Below are 22,343 nucleotides of genomic sequence, written 5' to 3'. Positions count from 1 at the left end.
TCATTATGTTTTGGTATTGACCTGTCCTGTATCAGAGGAGGGAACAGTCATTATGTTTTGGTATTGACCTGTCCTGTATGAGAGGAGGGAACAGTCGTTATGTTTTGGTATTGACCTGTCCTGTATCAGAGGGAACAGTCATTATGTTTTGGTATTGACCTGTCCTGTATGAGAGGTGGGAACAGTCATTATGTTTTGGTATTGACCTGTCCTGTATCAGAGGGAACAGTCATTATGTTTTGGTATTGACCTGTCCTGTATCAGAGGGAACAGTCATTATGTTTTGGTATTGACCTGTCCTGTACCAGAGGGAACAGTCGTTATGTTTTGGTATTGACCTGTCCTGTATCAGAGGGAACAGTCATTATGTTTTGGTATTGACCTGTCCTGTATCAGAGGAGGGAACAGTCGTTATGTTTTGGTATTGACCTGTCCTGTATCAGAGGAGGGAACAGTCGTTATGTTTTGGTATTGACCTGTCCTGTATGAGAGGAGGGAACAGTCGTTATGTTTTGGTATTGACCTGTCCTGTATCAGAGGAGGGAACAGTCGTTATGTTTTGGTATTGACCTGTCCTGTATCAGAGGAGGGAACAGTCGTTATGTTTTGGTATTGACCTGTCCTGTATCAGAGGGAACAGTCATTATGTTTTGGTATTGACCTGTCCTGTATCAGAGGGAACAGTCATTATGTTTTGGTATTGACCTGTCCTGTATCAGAGGGAACAGTCATTATGTTGTGGTATTGACCTGTCCTGTATCAGAGGGAACAGTCATTATGTTTTGGTATTGACCTGTCCTGTATCAGAGGGAACAGTCATTATGTTTTGGTATTGACATGTCCTGTATCAGAGGGAACAGTCATTATGTTGTGGTATTGACCTGTCCTGTATCAGAGGGAACAGTCATTGTTTTGGTATTGACCTGTCCTGTATCAGAGGAGGGAACAGTCATTATGTTGTGGTATTGACCTGTCCTGTATCAGAGGGAACAGTCATTGTTTTGGTATTGACCTGTCCTGTATCAGAGGAGGGAACAGTCATTATGTCTTGGTATTGACCTGTCCTGTATCAGAGGGAACAGTCATTATGTTTTGGTATTGACCTGTCCTGTATCAGAGGGAACAGTCATTATGTTTTGGTATTGACCTGTCCTGTATCAGAGGAGGGAACAGTCATTATGTTTTGGTATCGACCTGTCCTGTATCAGAGGGAACAGTCATTATGTTTTGGTATTGACCTGTCCTGTATCAGAGAAGGGAACAGTCATTACGTTTTGGTATTGACCTGTCCTGTATCAGAGGAGGGAACAGTCATTATGTTTTGGTATTGACCTGTCCTGTATCAAACAGAGGGAACAGTCATTATGTTTTGGTATTGACCTGTCCTGTATCAGAGGGAACAGTCATTATGTTTTGGTATTGACCTGTCCTGTATCAGAGGGAACAGTCATTATGTTTTGGTATTGACCTGTCCTGTATCAGAGGAGGGAACAGTCATTATGTTTTGGTATTGACCTGTCCTGTATCAGAGGAGGGAACAGTCATTATGTTTTGGTATTGACCTGTCCTGTATCAGAGGAGGGAACAGTCATTATGTTTTGGTATTGACCTGTCCTGTATCAGAGGGAACAGTCATTATGTTTTGGTATTGACCTGTCCTGTATCAGGAGGGAACAGTCGTTATGTTTTGGTATTGACCTGTCCTGTATCAGAGGGAACAGTCATTATGTTTTGGTATTGACCTGTCCTGTATCAGAGGAGGGAACAGTCATTATGTTTTGGTATTGACCTGTCCTGTATCAGAGGGAACAGTCATTATGTTTTGGTATTGACCTGTCCTGTATCAGAGGAGGGAACAGTCGTTATGTTTTGGTATTGACCTGTCCTGTATCAGAGGAGGGAACAGTCATTATGTTTTGGTATTGACCTGTCCTGTATCAGAGGGAACAGTCGTTATGTTTTGGTATTGACCTGTCCTGTATCAGAGGAGGAGGGAACAGTCGTTAAGTTTTGGTATTGACCTGTCCTGTATCAGAGGAGGAGGGAACAGTCGTTATGTCTTGGTATTGACCTGTCCTGTATCAGAGGGAACAGTCGTTATGTTTTGGTATTGACCTGTCCTGTATCAGAGGAGGAGGGAACAGTCGTTATGTTTTGGTATTGACCTGTCCTGTATCAGAGGAGGGAACAGTCATTATGTCTTGGTATTGACCTGTCCTGTATCAGAGGAGGGAACAGTCATTATGTCTTGGTATTGACCTGTCCTGTATCAGAGGAGGGAACAGTCATTATGTTTTGGTATTGACCTGTCCTGTATCAGAGGGAACAGTCATTATGTTTTGGTATTGACCTGTCCTGTATCAGAGGGAACAGTCATTATGTTTTGGTATTGACCTGTCCTGTATCAGAGGGAACAGTCATTATGTTTTGGTATTGACCTGTCCTGTATCAGAGGAGGGAACAGTCATTATGTTTTGGTATTGACCTGTCCTGTATCAGAGGGAACAGTCATTATGTTTTGGTATTGACCTGTCCTGTATCAGAGGGAACAGTCATTATGTTGTGGTATTGACCTGTCCTGTATCAGAGGGAACAGTCATTATGTTTTGGTATTGACCTGTCCTGTATCAGAGGGAACAGTCATTATGTTTTGGTATTGACCTGTCCTGTATCAGAGGGAACAGTCGTTATGTTTTGGTATTGACCTGTCCTGTATCAGAGGAGGGAACAGTCATTATGTTTTGGTATTGACCTGTCCTGTATCAGAGGGAACAGTCATTATGTTTTGGTATTGACCTGTCCTGTATCAGAGGGAACAGTCATTATGTTGTGGTATTGACCTGTCCTGTATCAGAGGGAACAGTCATTATGTTTTGGTATTGACCTGTCCTGTATCAGAGGGAACAGTCATTGTGTTTTGGTATTGACATGTCCTGTATCAGAGGGAACAGTCATTATGTTGTGGTATTGACCTGTCCTGTATCAGAGGGAACAGTCATTGTTTTGGTATTGACCTGTCCTGTATCAGAGGAGGGAACAGTCATTATGTTTTGGTATTGACCTGTCCTGTATCAGAGGGAACAGTCATTATGTTTTGGTATTGACCTGTCCTGTATCAGAGGGAACAGTCATTATGTTTTGGTATTGACCTGTCCTGTATCAGAGGAGGGAACAGTCATTATGTTTTGGTATTGACCTGTCCTGTATCAAACAGAGGGAACAGTCATTATGTTTTGGTATTGACCTGTCCTGTATCAGAGGGAACAGTCATTATGTTTTGGTATTGACCTGTCCTGTATCAAACAGAGGGAACAGTCATTATGTTTTGGTATTGACCTGTCCTGTATCAGAGGAGGGAACAGTCATTATGTTTTGGTATTGACCTGTCCTGTGTCAAACAGAGGGAACAGTCATTATGTTTTGGTATCGACCTGTCCTGTATCAGAGGGAACAGTCATTATGTTTTGGTATTGACCTGTCCTGTATCAGAGGGAACAGTCGTTATGTTTTGGTATTGACCTGTCCTGTATCAGAGGAGGGAACAGTCGTTATGTTTTGGTATCGACCTGTCCTGTATCAGAGGGAACAGTCATTATGTTTTGGTATTGACCTGTCCTGTATCAGAGGGAACAGTCATTATGTTTTGGTATTGACCTGTCCTGTATCAGAGGAGGAGGGAACAGTCATTATGTTTTGGTATTGACCTGTCCTGTATCAAACAGAGGGAACAGTCATTATGTTTTGGTATTGACCTGTCCTGTATCAGAGGAGGGAACAGTCATTATGTTTTGGTATTGACCTGTCCTGTATCAGAGGAGGGAACAGTCATTATGTTTTGGTATTGACCTGTCCTGTATCAGAGGGAACAGTCATTATGTTTTGGTATTGACCTGTCCTGTATCAGAGGGAACAGTCGTTATGTTTTGGTATTGACCTGTCCTGTATCAGAGGAGGGAACAGTCATTATGTTTTGGTATTGACCTGTCCTGTATCAGAGGAGGAGGGAACAGTCGTTATGTCTTGGTATTGACCTGTCCTGTGTCAGAGGGAACAGTCATTATGTTTTGGTATTGACCTGTCCTGTATCAGAGGAGGGAACAGTCATTATGTTTTGGTATTGACCTGTCCTGTATCAGAGGGAACAGTCATTATGTTTTGGTATTGACCTGTCCTGTATCAGAGGAGGGAACAGTCATTGTGTTTTGGTATTGACCTGTCCTGTATCAGAGGGAACAGTCATTATGTTTTGGTATTGACCTGTCCTGTATCAGGAGGGAACAGTCGTTATGTTTTGGTATTGACCTGTCCTGTATCAGAGGAGGGAACAGTCATTATGTTTTGGTATTGACCTGTCCTGTATCAGAGGAGGGAACAGTCATTATGTTTTGGTATTGACCTGTCCTGTATCAGAGGGAACAGTCATTATGTTTTGGTATTGACCTGTCCTGTATCAGAGGGAACAGTCATTATGTTTTGGTATTGACCTGTCCTGTATCAGAGGGAACAGTCATTATGTTTTGGTATTGACCTGTCCTGTATCAGAGGAGGGAACAGTCATTATGTTTTGGTATTGACCTGTCCTGTATCAGAGGAGGAGGGAACAGTCATTATGTTTTGGTATTGACCTGTCCTGTATCAGAGGAGGAGGGAACAGTCATTATGTTTTGGTATTGACCTGTCCTGTATCAAACAGAGGGAACAGTCATTATGTTTTGGTATTGACCTGTCCTGTATCAGAGGGAACAGTCGTTATGTTTTGGTATTGACCTGTCCTGTATCAGAGGAGGGAACAGTCATTATGTTTTGGTATTGACCTGTCCTGTATCAGAGGGAACAGTCATTATGTTTTGGTATTGACCTGTCCTGTATCAGAGGAGGGAACAGTCATTATGTTTTGGTATTGACCTGTCCTGTATCAGAGGGAGCAGTCGTTATGTTTTGGTATTGACCTGTCCTGTATCAGGAGGGAACAGTCGTTATGTTTTGGTATTGACCTGTCCTGTATCAGGAGGGAACAGTCGTTATGTTTTGGTATTGACCTGTCCTGTATCAGAGGAGGGAACAGTCATTATGTTTTGGTATCGACCTGTCCTGTATCAGAGGAGGGAACAGTCATTATGTTTTGGTATCGACCTGTCCTGTATCAGAGGAGGGAACAGTCATTATGTTGTGGTATTGACCTGTCCTGTATCAGAGGAGGGAACAGTCATTATGTTTTGGTATCGACCTGTCCTGTATCAGAGGAGGGAACAGTCATTATGTTTTGGTATCGACCTGTCCTGTATCAGAGGAGGGAACAGTCATTATGTTGTGGTATTGACCTGTCCTGTATCAGAGGAGGGAACAGTCATTATGTTTTGGTATTGACCTGTCCTGTATCAGGAGGGAACAGTCGTTATGTTTTGGTATTGACCTGTCCTGTATCAGAGGAGGGAACAGTCATTATGTTTTGGTATCGACCTGTCCTGTATCAGAGGAGGGAACAGTCATTATGTTGTGGTATTGACCTGTCCTGTATCAGAGGGAACAGTCGTTATGTTTTGGTATTGACCTGTCCTGTATCAGAGGAGGAGGGAACAGTCATTATGTTGTGGTATTGACCTGTCCTGTATCAGAGGAGGGAACAGTCATTATGTTTTGGTATTGACCTGTCCTGTATCAGAGAAGGGAACAGTCATTATGTTTTGGTATTGACCTGTCCTGTATCAGAGGGAACAGTCATTATGTTTTGGTATTGACCTGTCCTGTATCAGAGGAGGGAACAGTCATTATGTTTTGGTATTGACCTGTCCTGTATCAGAGGGAACAGTCATTATGTTTTGGTATTGACCTGTCCTGTATCAGAGGAGGGAACAGTCATTATGTTTTGGTATTGACCTGTCCTGTATCAGAGGGAACAGTCATTATGTTTTGGTATTGACCTGTCCTGTATCAGAGGAGGGAACAGTCATTATGTTTTGGTATTGACCTGTCCTGTATCAGAGGAGGGAACAGTCATTATGTTTTGGTATTGACCTGTCCTGTATCAGAGGAGGGAACAGTCATTATGTTTTGGTATTGACCTGTCCTGTATCAGAGGGAACAGTCATTATGTTTTGGTATTGACCTGTCCTGTATCAGGAGGGAACAGTCGTTATGTTTTGGTATTGACCTGTCCTGTATCAGAGGGAACAGTCATTATGTTTTGGTATTGACCTGTCCTGTATCAGAGGGAACAGTCATTATGTTTTGGTATTGACCTGTCCTGTATCAGAGGGAGCAGTCGTTATGTTTTGGTATTGACCTGTCCTGTATCAGAGGATTGAACAGTCATTATGTTTTGGTATTGACCTGTCCTGTATCAGAGGAGGGAACAGTCATTATGTTTTGGTATTGACCTGTCCTGTATCAGAGGAGGGAACAGTCGTTATGTTTTGGTATTGACCTGTCCTGTATGAGAGGAGGGAACAGTCGTTATGTTTTGGTATTGACCTGTCCTGTATCAGAGGAGGGAACAGTCATTATGTTTTGGTATTGACCTGTCCTGTATCAGAGGGAACAGTCATTATGTTTTGGTATTGACCTGTCCTGTATCAGAGGAGGGAACAGTCATTATGTTTTGGTATTGACCTGTCCTGTATCAGAGAAGGGAACAGTCATTATGTTTTGGTATTGACCTGTCCTGTATCAGAGGGAACAGTCATTATGTTTTGGTATTGACCTGTCCTGTATCAGAGGGAACAGTCATTATGTTTTGGTATTGACCTGTCCTGTATCAGAGGAGGGAACAGTCATTATGTTTTGGTATTGACCTGTCCTGTGTCAGAGGAGGAAACAGTCATTATGTTTTGGTATTGACCTGTCCTGTATCAGAGGAGGGAACAGTCATTATGTTTTGGTATTGACCTGTCCTGTATCAGAGGAGGAGGGAACAGTCGTTAAGTTTTGGTATTGACCTGTCCTGTATAAGAGGAGGAGGGAACAGTCGTTATGTTTTGGTATTGACCTGTCCTGTATCAGAGGAGGGAACAGTCGTTATGTTTTGGTATTGACCTGTCCTGTATCAGAGGAGGGAACAGTCATTATGTTTTGGTATTGACCTGTCCTGTATCAGAGGGAACAGTCGTTATGTTTTGGTATTGACCTGTCCTGTATCAGAGGAGGAGGGAACAGTCGTTAAGTTTTGGTATTGACCTGTCCTGTATCAGAGGAGGAGGGAACAGTCGTTATGTCTTGGTATTGACCTGTCCTGTATCAGAGGGAACAGTCGTTATGTTTTGGTATTGACCTGTCCTGTATCAGAGGAGGAGGGAACAGTCGTTATGTTTTGGTATTGACCTGTCCTGTATCAGAGGAGGGAACAGTCATTATGTCTTGGTATTGACCTGTCCTGTATCAGAGGAGGGAACAGTCATTATGTCTTGGTATTGACCTGTCCTGTATCAGAGGAGGGAACAGTCATTATGTTTTGGTATTGACCTGTCCTGTATCAGAGGGAACAGTCATTATGTTTTGGTATTGACCTGTCCTGTATCAGAGGGAACAGTCATTATGTTTTGGTATTGACCTGTCCTGTATCAGAGGGAACAGTCATTATGTTTTGGTATTGACCTGTCCTGTATCAGAGGAGGGAACAGTCATTATGTTTTGGTATTGACCTGTCCTGTATCAGAGGGAACAGTCATTATGTTTTGGTATTGACCTGTCCTGTATCAGAGGAGGGAACAGTCATTATGTTTTGGTATTGACCTGTCCTGTATCAGAGGAGGGAACAGTCGTTATGTTTTGGTATTGACCTGTCCAGTATCAGAGGAGGAGGGAACAGTTGTTATGTTTTGGTATTGACCTGTCCTGTATCAAACAGAGGGAACAGTCATTATGTTTTGGTATTGACCTGTCCTGTATCAGAGGGAACAGTCATTATGTTTTGGTATTGACCTGTCCTGTATCAGAGGAGGGAACAGTCATTATGTTTTGGTATTGACCTGTCCTGTATGAGAGGAGGGAACAGTCGTTATGTTTTGGTATTGACCTGTCCTGTATCAGAGGGAACAGTCATTATGTTTTGGTATTGACCTGTCCTGTATCAGAGGGAACAGTCATTATGTTTTGGTATTGACCTGTCCTGTATCAGAGGGAACAGTCATTATGTTTTGGTATTGACCTGTCCTGTATCAGAGGGAACAGTCATTATGTTTTGGTATTGACCTGTCCTGTATCAGAAGGAACAGTCGTTATGTTTTGGTATTGACCTGTCCTGTATGAGAGGAGGGAACAGTCGTTATGTTTTGGTATTGACCTGTCCTGTATCAGAGGGAACAGTCATTATGTTTTGGTATTGACCTGTCCTGTATCAGAGGGAACAGTCATTATGTTTTGGTATTGACCTGTCCTGTATCAGAGGGAACAGTCATTATGTTTTGGTATTGACCTGTCCTGTATCAGAGGGAACAGTCATTATGTTTTGGTATTGACCTGTCCTGTATCAGAGGGAACAGTCATTATGTTTTGGTATTGACCTGTCCTGTATCAGAGGGAACAGTCATTATGTTGTGGTATTGACCTGTCCTGTATCAGAGGGAACAGTCATTATGTTTTGGTATTGACCTGTCCTGTATCAGAGGAGGGAACAGTCATTATGTTTTGGTATTGACCTGTCCTGTATCAGAGGGAACAGTCATTATGTTGTGGTATTGACCTGTCCTGTATCAGAGGAGGGAACAGTCATTATGTTTTGGTATTGACCTGTCCTGTATCAGAGGAGGGAACAGTCATTATGTTTTGGTATTGACCTGTCCTGTATCAGAGGGAACAGTCATTATGTTTTGGTATTGACCTGTCCTGTATCAGAGGAGGGAACAGTCATTATGTTTTGGTATTGACCTGTCCTGTATCAGAGGAGGGAACAGTCATTATGTTTTGGTATTGACCTGTCCTGTATCAGAGGGAACAGTCATTATGTTTTGGTATTGACCTGTCCTGTATCAGAGGAGGGAACAGTCATTATGTTTTGGTATCGACCTGTCCTGTATCAGAGGAGGGAACAGTCATTATGTTTTGGTATTGACCTGTCCTGTATCAAACAGAGGGAACAGTCATTATGTTTTGGTATTGACCTGTCCTGTATCAAACAGAGGGAACAGTCATTATGTTTTGGTATTGACCTGTCCTGTATCAAACAGAGGGAACAGTCATTATGTTTTGGTATTGACCTGTCCTGTGTCAAACAGAGGGAACAGTCATTATGTTTTGGTATCGACCTGTCCTGTATCAGGAGGGAACAGTCATTATGTTTTGGTATTGACCTGTCCTGTGTCAAACAGAGGGAACAGTCATTATGTTTTGGTATCGACCTGTCCTGTATCAGAGGAGGGAACAGTCATTATGTTTTGGTATTGACCTGTCCTGTATCAGAGGGAACAGTCATTATGTTTTGGTATTGACCTGTCCTGTATCAGAGGGAACAGTCATTATGTTTTGGTATTGACCTGTCCTGTATCAGAGGGAACAGTCATTATGTTGTGGTATTGACCTGTCCTGTATCAGAGGAGGAGGGAACAGTCATTATGTTTTGGTATTGACCTGTCCTGTATCAGAGAGAACAGTCATGTTTTGGTATTGACCTGTCCTGTATCAGAGGAGGAGGGAACAGTCATTATGTTTTGGTATTGACCTGTCCTGTATCAGAGGGAACAGTCATTATGTCTTGGTATTGACCTGTCCTGTATCAGAGGGAACAGTCATTATGTTTTGGTATTGACCTGTCCTGTATCAGAGGGAACAGTCATTATGTCTTGGTATTGACCTGTCCTGTATCAGAGGGAACAGTCATTATGTCTTGGTATTGACCTGTCCTGTATCAGAGGGAACAGTCGTTATGTTTTGGTATTGACCTGTCCTGTATCAGAGGAGGGAACAGTCATTATGTCTTGGTATTGACCTGTCCTGTATCAGAGGAGGGAACAGTCATTATGTTTTGGTATTGACCTGTCCTGTATCAGAGGGAACAGTCATTATGTTTTGGTATTGACCTGTCCTGTATCAGAGGAGGGAACAGTCATTATGTCTTGGTATTGACCTGTCCTGTATCAAACAGAGGGAACAGTAATTATGTTTTGGTATTGACCTGTCCTGTATCAGAGGGAACAGTCATTATGTTTTGGTATTGACCTGTCCTGTATCAGAGGGAACAGTCATTATGTTTTGGTATTGACCTGTCCTGTATCAGAGGAGGGAACAGTAATTATGTTTTGGTATTGACCTGTCCTGTATCAGAGGGAACAGTCATTATGTTTTGGTATTGACCTGTCCTGTATCAGAGGAGGGAACAGTCATTATGTCTTGGTATTGACCTGTCCTGTATCAGAGGGAACAGTCATTATGTCTTGGTATTGACCTGTCCTGTATCAGAGGGAACAGTCATTATGTTTTGGTATTGACCTGTCCTGTATCAGAGGGAACAGTCATTATGTCTTGGTATTGACCTGTCCTGTATCAGAGGGAACAGTCATTATGTTTTGGTATTGACCTGTCCTGTATCAGAGGAGGGAACAGTCATTATGTCTTGGTATTGACCTGTCCTGTATCAGAGGAGGGAACAGTCATTATGTTTTGGTATTGACCTGTCCTGTATCAGGAGGGAACAGTCATTATGTCTTGGTATTGACCTGTCCTGTATCAGAGGGAACAGTCATTATGTTTTGGTATTGACCTGTCCTGTATCAGAGGGAACAGTCATTATGTTTTGGTATTGACCTGTCCTGTATCAGAGGAGGGAACAGTCATTATGTCTTGGTATTGACCTGTCCTGTGTCAATCGGAGGAGGGAACAGTCATTATGTTTTGGTATTGACCTGTCCTGTATCAGAGGAGGGAACAGTCATTATGTTTTGGTATTGACCTGTCCTGTATCAGAGGAGGGAACAGTCATTATGTTTTGGTATTGACCTGTCCTGTATCAGAGGAGGGAACAGTCATTATGTTTTGGTATTGACCTGTCCTGTATCAGAGGGAACAGTCATTATGTTTTGGTATTGACCTGTCCTGTATCAGAGGAGGGAACAGTCATTATGTTTTGGTATTGACCTGTCCTGTATCAGAGGAGGAGGGAACAGTCATTATGTTTTGGTATTGACCTGTCCTGTATCAGAGGGAACAGTCATTATGTTTTGGTATTGACCTGTCCTGTATCAGAGGGAACAGTCATTATGTCTTGGTATTGACCTGTCCTGTATCAGAGGGAACAGTCATTATGTTTTGGTATTGACCTGTCCTGTATCAGAGGGAACAGTCATTATGTTTTGGTATTGACCTGTCCTGTATCAGAGGGAACAGTCATTATGTTTTGGTATTGACCTGTCCTGTATCAGAGGAGGGAACAGTCATTATGTTTTGGTATTGACCTGTCCTGTATCAGAGGAGGAGGGAACAGTCGTTAAGTTTTGTCAATGATCTGCCTCCTACAGCTCTGCTGTGTGTGGGAGAGAAAGTGAAAGGTGTGTGGGAAATGGGGCGGCAGGGTAGCCTAGTGGTTAGAGCGTTGGGCTCTGTTACGAATCCCTTTTGGCCCGACAGTCTAGGGGGGGATGGTAATGAGACCCGTAACATAACTCATGCAAATTATAATTGTGACAAAGTAAAAGTGTGAACGAAATAACCAGGACAACTGAAATCTACCGTCAAACTCAAGGTTTATTTATAAACACACGGTAATGGGGGGAGCAGGAAAAGGGGCTGAGCTGGACCCAAGGAAAGAAACAATAAGTATACTAAAACACCCTTAAGCTAGACTAGCCTACTTTAACAACAGCTAACTAACTAACCAAAAATACAGTGGGTGGTCCGCCCAGTTCTAACTAGTGTATTTAACAAAGTTTACCTACGGGTAGTGTATGCCCATGGGCGACTTGTCTTGGTTTCCCCTTTTCCCACCAGCAATCAAATACAAACACCATAACCAAAAACAATACTCACAGATGAGGACAAAGTGCTATGGAGGTGCTCAAACAAAAGGATAGGTTAAGACACAAAGAGAGAGTGAAACAGAGCGATCTACATTACATGGCATTTACAGAGAGATTGAGCTCTAGAGCAAACAACTGATGGGGTTTTTAAACCAAGGGAAAGGAACTGTGATTGGGTAGGAAACAGGAGGAGGTGTGTCTTCTGATCGATGGGTTGATTGTTGACTGATTGGGGAGTAATGATTTTCACCTGTGAGGGGAGAAGGAGAGAAAAGAAACACACACAGGATACACACAGACACAGGATACCTGTATCCGTAACAGGCTCGTAACCTAAATGTTGCAAGTTCGAATCCCCGAGCTGACAAGGTACAAATCTGTCGTTCTGCCCCTGAACAGGCAGTTAACCCACTGTTCCTAGGCTGTCACTGTAAATAAGAATGTGTTCTTAACTGACTTGCCTAGTTAAATAAAGGTAAAATAATTAAAGAAAATGTGTAGTGTGTGTGTGATCAAGTGATGTTGTAGTGTGTGTAGGAGGGAATGTGTGTCCGGTCCGTATTTCCTCCTCTCAAAGTCCAATCATTCTTCCTTTGAGCAGGAAACGAGGGCCTTGTGCCCTTAGCAACCATTGGCCCTTAGCCATATGAAGAAGGGAGAGGGAACAGGCCCTTAGAGGTATGAAACCTGGTACTGGCTCAGTGGCTCAGATGGGAAGAGAGTAGCAACTAGATGTTTCTCTAGACCATCATGTAGGCCTGTCCAGGCTCTCTTACCATCATGTAGGCCTGTCCAGGCTCTCTTACCATCATGTAGGCCTGTCCAGGGCTCTCTTACCATCATGTAGGCCTGTCCAGGGCTCTCTTACCATCATGTAGGCCTGCCCGGGCTCTCTTACCATCATGTAGGCCTGTCCGGGCTCTCTTACCATCATGTAGGCCTGTCCGGGCTCTCTTACCATCATGTAGGCCTGTCCGGGCTCTCTTACCATCATGTAGGCCTGTCCAGGGCTCTTTTACCATCATGTAGGCCTGTCCAGGGCTCTCTTACCATCATGTAGGCCTGTCCAGGCTCTCTTAGGCTCTCAACGACTGGCTTTATAAAGTTTAAATAACTTTTCTTCTGTCTCTTCCTCAGTGGTCTGAGCTGTGGCCTGGCTGCAGTACCAGACGCCACCAGCGTGGGGCAGCAGAGCGAGGTGGGGCCAGGAGGCAGCAGTGAGTAGGGCTGGATCTAGCCTGGAGGGGCATGCGTCATGACCTCGGTGGTGCTCGTTGACAGTGGAGGGGCGGTGGTGGAGTATATGACCGCCGTGGAGGACCCTCATCAGGTGAGTGGTGAGAGGGTTGGACTGAGTAACAAACACCTTTACTGAACTAACACTCACACTTGACTTTGCTGATAACTACTTTAATGAGGAAAAATGTACCGACTATGACTGAGAGGTGGGTGTCCCACCTAGCTATCTGAAGATGAATTCACTATGACTGAGATGTGGTTGTCCCACCTAGCTATCTGAAGATGAATTCACTATGACTGAGATGTGGTTGTCCCACCTAGCTATCTGAAGATGAATTCACTATGACTGAGAGGTGGGTGTCCCACCTAGCTATCTGAAGATGAATTCACTATGACTGAGATGTGGTTGTCCCACCTAGCTATCTGAAGATGAATTCACTATGACTGAGATGTGGTTGTTTCACCTAGCTATCTGAAGATGAATTCACTAACTATGACTGAGATGTGGTTGTTTCACCTAGCTATCTGAAGATGAATTCACTAACTATGACTGATATGTGGTTGTCCCACCTAGCTATCTGAAGATGAATTCACTAACTATGACTGAGATGTGGTTGTCCCACCTAGCTATCTGAAGATGAATTCACTAACTATGACTGAGATGTGGTTGTCCCACCTAGCTATCTGAAGATGAATTCACTATGACTGAGATGTGGTTGTCCCACCTAGCTATCTGAAGATGAATTCACTATGACTGAGAGGTGGGTGTCCCACCTAGCTATCTGAAGATGAATTCACTATGACTGAGATGTGGTTGTCCCACCTAGCTATCTGAAGATTAATTCACTATGACTGAGATGTGGTTGTCCCACCTAGCTATCTGAAGATGAATTCACTAACTATGACTGAGAGGTGGGTGTCCCACCTAGCTATCTGAAGATGAATTCACTATGACTGAGATGTGGTTGTCCCACCTAGCTATCTGAAGATGAATTCACTAACTATGACTGAGAGGTGGGTGTCCCACCTAGCTATCTGAAGATGAATTCACTATGACTGAGATGTGGTTGTTTCACCTAGCTATCTGAAGATGAATTCACTATGACTGAGATGTGGTTGTCCCACCTAGCTATCTGAAGATGAATTCACTAACTATGACTGAGATGTGGTTGTTTCACCTAGCTATCTGAAGATGAATTCACTATGACTGAGATGTGGTTGTCCCACCTAGCTATCTGAAGATGAATTCACTATGACTGAGATGTGGTTGTCCCACCTAGCTATCTGAAGATGAATTCACTATGACTGAGATGTGGGTGTCCCACCTAGCTATCTGAAGATTAATTCACTAACTATGACTGAGATGTGGTTGTCCCACCTAGCTATCTGAAGATGAATTCACTAACTATGACTGAGAGGTGGGTGTCCCACCTAGCTATCTGAAGATGAATTCACTATGACTGAGATGTGGTTGTCCCACCTAGCTATCTGAAGATTAATTCACTAACTATGACTGAGATGTGGTTGTCCCACCTAGCTATCTGAAGATGAATTCACTAACTATGACTGAGAGGTGGGTGTCCCACCTAGCTATCTGAAGATGAATTCACTATGACTGAGATGTGGTTGTCCCACCTAGCTATCTGAAGATGAATTCACTATGACTGAGATGTGGTTGTTTCACCTAGCTATCTGAAGATGAATTCACTATGACTGAGATGTGGTTGTTTCACCTAGCTATCTGAAGATGAATTCACTATGACTGAGATGTGGTTGTTTCACCTAGCTATCTGAAGATTAATTCACTAACTATGACAGAGATGTGGTTGTCCCACCTAGCTATCTGAAGATGAATTCACTATGACTGAGAGGTGGGTGTCCCACCTAGCTATCTGAAGATGAATTCACTATGACTGAGATGTGGTTGTCCCACCTAGCTATCTGAAGATTAATTCACTAACTATGACAGAGATGTGGTTGTCCCACCTAGCTATCTGAAGATGAATTCACTATGACTGAGATGTGGTTGTTTCACCTAGCTATCTGAAGATGAATTCACTATGACTGAGATGTGGTTGTCCCACCTAGCTATCTGAAGATGAATTCACTATGACTGAGATGTGGTTGTCCCACCTAGCTATCTGAAGATTAATTCACTATGACTGAGATGTGGTTGTTTCACCTAGCTATCTGAAGATGAATTCACTATGACTGAGATGTGGTTGTCCCACCTAGCTATCTGAAGATGAATTCACTATGACTGAGATGTGGTTGTCCCACCTAGCTATCTGAAGATGAATTCACTATGACTGAGATGTGGTTGTTTCACCTAGCTATCTGAAGATGAATTCACTATGACTGAGATGTGGTTGTCCCACCTAGCTATCTGAAGATGAATTCACTATGACTGAGATGTGGTTGTCCCACCTAGCTATCTGAAGATTAATTCACTAACTATGACAGAGATGTGGTTGTCCCACCTAGCTATCTGAAGATGAATTCACTATGACTGAGAGGTGGGTGTCCCACCTAGCTATCTGAAGATGAATTCACTAGCTATGACTGAGAGGTGGGTGTCCCACCTAGCTATCTGAAGATGAATTCACTAACTATGACTGAGAGGTGGGTGTCCCACCTAGCTATCTGAAGATGAATTCACTATGACTGAGATGTGGTTGTTTCACCTAGCTATCTGAAGATGAATTCACTATGACTGAGATGTGGTTGTCCCACCTAGCTATCTGAAGATGAATTCACTATGACTGAGATGTGGTTGTCCCACCTAGCTATCTGAAGATGAATTCACTAACTATGACTGAGAGGTGGGTGTCCCACCTAGCTATCTGAAGATGAATTCACTATGACTGAGATGTGGTTGTCCCACCTAGCTATCTGAAGATGTATTCACTAACTATGACTGAGATGTGGTTGTCCCACCTAGCTATCTGAAGATGAATTCACTATGACTGAGATGTGGTTGTTTCACCTAGCTATCTGAAGATGAATTCACTAACTATGACTGAGATGTGGTTGTCCCACCTAGCTATCTGAAGATGAATTCACTAACTATGACTGAGATGTGGTTGTCCCACCTAGCTATCTGAAGATGAATTCACTATGACTGAGATGTGGTTGTCCCACCTAGCTATCTGAAGATGAATTCACTAACTATGACTGAGATGTGGTTGTCCCACCTAGCTATCTGAAGATAAATTCACTTTGACTGAGATGTGGTTGTCCCACCTAGCTATCTGAAGATGAATTCACTAACTATGACTGAGATGTGGTTGTCCCACCTAGCTATCTGAAGATGAATTCACTATGACTGAGATGTGGTTGTTTCACCTAGCTATCTGAAGATGAATTCACTATGACTGAGATGTTGTTGTCCCACCTAGCTATCTGAAGATGAATTCACTATGACTGAGATGTGGTTGTCCCACCTAGCTATCTGAAGATGAATTCACTAACTATGACTGAGATGTGGTTGTCCCACCTAGCTATCTGAAGATAAATTCACTATGACTGAGATGTGGTTGTCCCACCTAGCTATCTGAAGATGAATTCACTATGACTGAGATGTGGTTGTCCCACCTAGCTATCTGAAGATGAATTCACTATGACTGAGATGTGGTTGTCCCACCTAGCTATCTGAAGATGAATTCACTATGACTGAGATGTGGTTGTTTCACCTAGCTATCTGAAGATGAATTCACTATGACTGAGATGTGGTTGTCCCACCTAGCTATCTGAAGATGAATTCACTATGACTGAGATGTGGTTGTCCCACCTAGCTATCTGAAGATGAATTCACTATGACTGAGATGTGGTTGTCCCACCTAGCTATCTGAAGATGAATTCACTAACTATGACAGATGTGGTTGTTTCACCTAGCTATCTGAAGATGAATTCACTATGACTGAGATGTGGTTGTCCCACCTAGCTATCTGAAGATGAATTCACTAACTATGACTGAGATGTGGTTGTCCCACCTAGCTATCTGAAGATGAATTCACTATGACTGAGATGTGGTTGTCCCACCTAGCTATCTGAAGATGAATTCACTATGACTGAGATGTGGTTGTCCCACCTAGCTATCTGAAGATGAATTCACTAACTATGACTGAGATGTGGTTGTCCCACCTAGCTATCTGAAGATGAATTCACTATGACTGAGATGTGGTTGTCCCACCTAGCTATCTGAAGATGAATTCACTAACTATGACAGATGTGGTTGTTTCACCTAGCTATCTGAAGATGAATTCACTATGACTGAGATGTGGTTGTCCCACCTAGCTATCTGAAGATGAATTCACTAACTGTAAGTCTCTCTGGATAAGAGCATCTGCTTAATGACTCAAATGTAATGTTGAATTATGAGCAGTGAAATCACCTAGGACTTAGGCTGGCTTCCTTTACATGTCTCCTTTCCTTAAAGACAGGACTAGATAGGTGCTGCGCTCCAATATTCACACTCACTGGCTTCCTTTCCTTGTTTCCTTGCTTTTATGAAAGGACGTGATCAGGGCTGCGGTACATAATTTTACCTACGCTTCCTTTACACGCCTCCTATACTTTAAGGACTGTATAACAGTAGAGAAAGTGCTCTGTTTGGGAGGTTCTGTCTTCTTAACCAAGCTCCCCTTCTCCCCTTCTGTTTTTCTATCCTCGTCCCTCTCTCCATCTCTGTTCCTCTTTGTCCTACTCCCTCACCCCTGTTCTCCAGGAGGGAGAGTGTGAGGAGGGAGACGGTGAAGTGGAGGTGGAGGTAGAGGTGGAGGGAGACGTGATGGAAGAAGAGACAGACGAGGACCTGGATGAAGAGGAGAACCCAGCAGTGATCGTGGAGGAGGTCCCAGGCAGGGGGCTGGAGCAGTATTTCTCTGCCCAGGTTCTGGTCTACGAAGACGGGACCTACCTGATACAGGACGTGGGGGAAGAACAGGAGGTGGAGACTGAGGTGGTGGAGACAGGTGAGAGACCGGGGTGGGATGTACACACAGGCCTAGGTCTACATATATCATATACCATCTACCATCTTCCTACCCAACCTGAATACACTAGTGGTATATACATTCAGTACCAGTCAAACGTTTGGACACACCTGCTCGTGTTTCTTTATTTGTACTATCATCTACATTGTAGAATAATAGTGAAGACGTCACAACTATGTAATAACACATATGGAATCATGTAGTAACCAAACAAGTGTTAAACAGAGTGTGCACAGCTGTCATCAAGGCAAAGGGTGGCTACTTTGAACAATCTCATATATTTTGATTTGTTTTTACTCTTTTTCAGTTATTGCATGACTTTGAAATGTGTTATTTCATAGTTTTGATGTCTTCACTATTATTATACAATGTAAAAAATAAAGAGAAACCCCTTGAATGAGTAGGTGTGTCCAAACTTTTGACGTACACACACACACACACACCTTTTTATATACAACCTGAATACACACACAGTAAAATAAGAGTAGAAGTGGGACAGCTTTCAGCTTTGGCACTAGTTGTTGATAATAAAGCGAAGTGTTAAGAGGGGGATGGTGAAGTATTACACTTTGATTTTTACATTCACTTGACATACACACCCCACACCAGTTTACAGATGTTATTTTCATTTGGGGAGATGTACATTAGTTTCCACACCTTCATCCACAGTACTACAGTCACTCACAGCTTTGCTGTGGTTGCTAGGAAACTCAGCAAGCGGATATGTAAGGCCTGTCTGCCAGTAGACATCGCCCTCTTGTGGCCGTCCACTGTAGTACATTAAAAAGTCCACAAGTGTACTGTTTGGAAGTTGTAAACATGAGTTGATTGCTGTTGTGATTCCACTGTGATTATTATTATTTGACCATGCTGGTCATCTATGAACATTTTGAACATCTTGGCCATGTTCTGTTATAATCTCCACCCGGCACAGCCAGAAGAAGACTGGCCACCCCTCAGAGCCTGGTTCCTCTCTAGGTTTCTTCCTAGGTTTTGGCCTTTCTAGGGAGTTTTTCCTAGCCACCGTGCTTCTACACCTGCATTGCTTGCTGTTTGGGGTTTTAGGCTGGGTTTCTGTACAGCACTTTGAGACATCAGCTGATGTAATAAGGGCTTTATAAATACATTTGATTGGTTGATTTAGGCAAACAGTTTATAGCCTGTAGTTAGTTGGACACGGTGGAGGGAAAACACAACAAACCAAAAGCATTTAAGTAAAAAGTTCGGTATTTATTTCATTCTTTTTGAAGTCTTCTCTTTGGAAAGGGGTGTGGTACAGCCAAGTAAGCAGACAGACAACGGTGTGTTCTCTTTGGGAAGGAGTGTGGTCCAGCCAAGTAAGCAGACAGACAACGGTGTGTTCTCTTTGGGAAGGAGTGTGGTCCAGCCAAGTAAGCAGACAGACAACGGTGTGTTCTCTTTGGGAAGGAGTGTGGTCCAGCCAAGTAAGCAGACAGACAACGGTGTGTTCTCTTTGGGAAGGAGTGTGGTCCAGCCAAGTAAGCAGACAGACAACGGTGTGTTCTCTTTGGGAAGGAGTGTGGTCCAGCCAAGTAAGCAGACAGACAAAGGTGTGTTCTCCTTCCCTGAACGTTTCTAAAGGAGCCAACCTCTACTGTACCATCCTAAACTTATTCTTATTTTTTTAACTCCTTGTTTTTCTTCCCTTTTTTTTAAAATTCCGTCATTGGTTGCTGACACGATGACTTGTTGTGCGAGTCGCTGAGTGCTGTCTGGGGGCGTAGACTTGGTGTGAGACTCCAGTCAGAAAACTTAACCCATTAAAGTGGATGATGACCTAAGTACCTACATGCTCTGGCATCCATCTAAACATTTCTGCACTCGGTACCTCAGCAGACTGTTTCAATGAAAACACGTTTATATGCTCTTAAAATCTTTATTCCTTGCGTTGAATGTTCCTTGTTAGGAATGCAATACATACATTATATTAATGGTGTCTTAAAATGCTCTGTTATGCTTTTTTTTTAAATGTTGAATGCACGGGCCTATTATGGGGGAATTGTCCTTTTTTGCTGCTTTGGTTGACGTTCGATCGATGCAAGAGCAGAGATGGAAAAGAAAGCGAGACATCTCACTCGCTCCTTTTTTTTCTCCTTCATAAACAGTGAATCAGACCTAAGCGAATCAGACCCAGCTGCTAATTTATTGGTGCCTATGGGAGAGCCACCCCTTAAGCAGACAGGAACTTTAAACCATGGTTAACGGCCTGAGTGGGACATCTAAATGTATCCACCATCTTTGGCAAGAGCTCAAGAGAGAGCGGAGGATTTCCTGTGTTTAGCGCGGAAGGACACCCGTCTGCCGCGGTGTGGGGGTTGTGAAGCGGTCTGGATGAATTTGAGATTTCCTCTGGCGGCGGAGTGATCTGAGCTTTTGGCTGCCTTTGCATTTCAGTGTGAAGTCAATACGAATCTGCAACACGGGAAGAACATGGCGACTTCACTTCATGAGGGGCCCGCTAACCAACTCGATCTGCTCATCAGAGCAGGTAACGGAATTTATTTAGAACTCGTTCTACCGGCGACCGTTTGTTAACACGTTATGTGTTTATTTTAGCGACCGCTGCGCCCCCATATCCGTTAAGTAGTTTCGTGAAATAATGGAGGGCAAAGCAGGAAGTGATCACCTTGCTTAGTAACCTGCATGGCGATGTCCGCTTTTCTTCAGTCGTTCTTAAAATGTTTAAAATTACCGTTTGGATTTGAGCACCGGAGGATTAGACCGCAATCTGCACGTAGCAGCGCGTGCATATCGTGATTTATAGTTTATTCGTCCATGTGTATCATAATAACTGGTTATTCTGGCAGAGAGGGAGCCCCCGCTGAAACCAGGAAGTGTTGTAGATGTGTTGTCTTTCCTACGTCTTTGCCACGCTGTCTGAGTCGGAAGGGCATGTGGATTTATGTTTATTCCGCGTTTATCGTGGCTTTAAATACACAATCTGTTTTATATGATCTACCTATATTGAATAAGTTATGTTGTGATTTTATCCCTGTATTGAAATATAGTCTATCGAAATATCCTTGTTGAATAACACATACAGCCAGTTTGTTCAAACATTGAATGACACGGAAGTGAGTGTAAACATTTAGTTCAAAGCTGTATTCTAGTCATTTTGTGACTCCCCCCCCCAACCCCCCATCCATTTTCAGCCATGTACCGTTTTTCTGAGTCAGATTCGGACCGTTATCTAAGTGTGGGCCCAGTGGTTTATCCCGTGAAGTGTGTGGCTGCTAACGGTGCACTCAATGCTGGCTTTTGCGTTCACTCGCTAGCGATTTTTAAGTGAAAATCGTGTCTCGTTTAAGTTCAGTTCGCCTTACAAAAGGTTATTATTTTTTGCATTGGCTAGAGTGTTACATTTTCTTCCTTGATTTAACGATACATTTAAAAATATTTTTGGATAATTTCGATGGCGGAAGCATTGTTATGCATCTAGGCGGGTTGTTGGCTTGATTGACAGGTCCATTTGACCAACGGCGCTCGTGAGGCGTTCGAAATCCTCCCACCAGCCAATGAGCGCTGCTAGACGGGTGGGCGTAGATGACTGACTTATCCAATGGTGTCCGGGGCGGGGAGTGAGTGACGTGGGCATGGAGACCGTCTTCACCGTCTTCGAAGAGAACTGGAGGGAAAGGCTACGCGAGTGTAAACACGGAAGTCATAGGGGACTGCACTACTTTGTGTCGGACTTGCTATTATTGGCTCGGTCAAATAGTACCAGCTTTTTCTTTCTTTCTTGTCGAGAAGTAATGATGAGAATCATATTTATTCACACGCATTTTGTACTTTTGAAATATGCTGACTTTTAGCCTCAATTGCTTTTTACAGATGTTAATTCATTTTCTTAAATACAATGACTGAATAAGGTAGTGCAGCAGTACTATTTCAACCCGAGTCCGTGCCCAACCAAATATTCGGATAACCAACCTCGCTTATTAACCAAACACTCACTGTTGAACGAATCCCTAGAAATATGAAAATGCATAACATTTTATTTCACTTTTACAGTTAAATGTTAACTTTTTTTATATTTTTTAAGTGTTAACACCTTTACAGTTAAACCCGTATGTATAATGTGCTTACAGATAAATGCATCTTAGTATGTATGTCAAATGTCTGTGTTTATTTCTAGCCTATCTGTCAA

The 22,343-nt window shown here is 43.0% G+C and overlaps 1 protein-coding gene across 4 annotated transcripts in view; it reads left to right on the top strand.

The window, feature by feature from the left end:
* Positions 1-22,343, top strand: part of LOC110503431 (ETS-related transcription factor Elf-2) — a 46,911-nt gene that overhangs the window by 12,010 nt on the left and 12,558 nt on the right. For 3 of the 4 annotated variants that reach the window (XM_036971921.1, XM_036971919.1, XM_036971920.1), the window contains exons 2-3: positions 13,080-13,272; positions 17,908-18,154. In XM_036971921.1, the coding sequence (XP_036827816.1) occupies positions 13,198-13,272; positions 17,908-18,154 (322 nt within the window). In that variant the 5' untranslated portion in view covers positions 13,080-13,197. Of the gene's footprint in view, positions 1-13,079; positions 13,273-17,907; positions 18,155-20,535; positions 20,685-22,343 lie in introns of those variants that run through there. The other variant, XM_036971922.1, reaches the window with a different exon arrangement.

The sequence above is a fragment of the Oncorhynchus mykiss genome, unplaced genomic scaffold (assembly GCF_013265735.2).
Source record: "Oncorhynchus mykiss isolate Arlee unplaced genomic scaffold, USDA_OmykA_1.1 un_scaffold_85, whole genome shotgun sequence".
Lineage (NCBI taxonomy): Eukaryota > Metazoa > Chordata > Actinopteri > Salmoniformes > Salmonidae > Oncorhynchus > Oncorhynchus mykiss.
The sequence above is the reverse complement of the archived record's forward strand: the minus strand, read 5'-3'. Positions and strand labels throughout refer to the sequence as shown.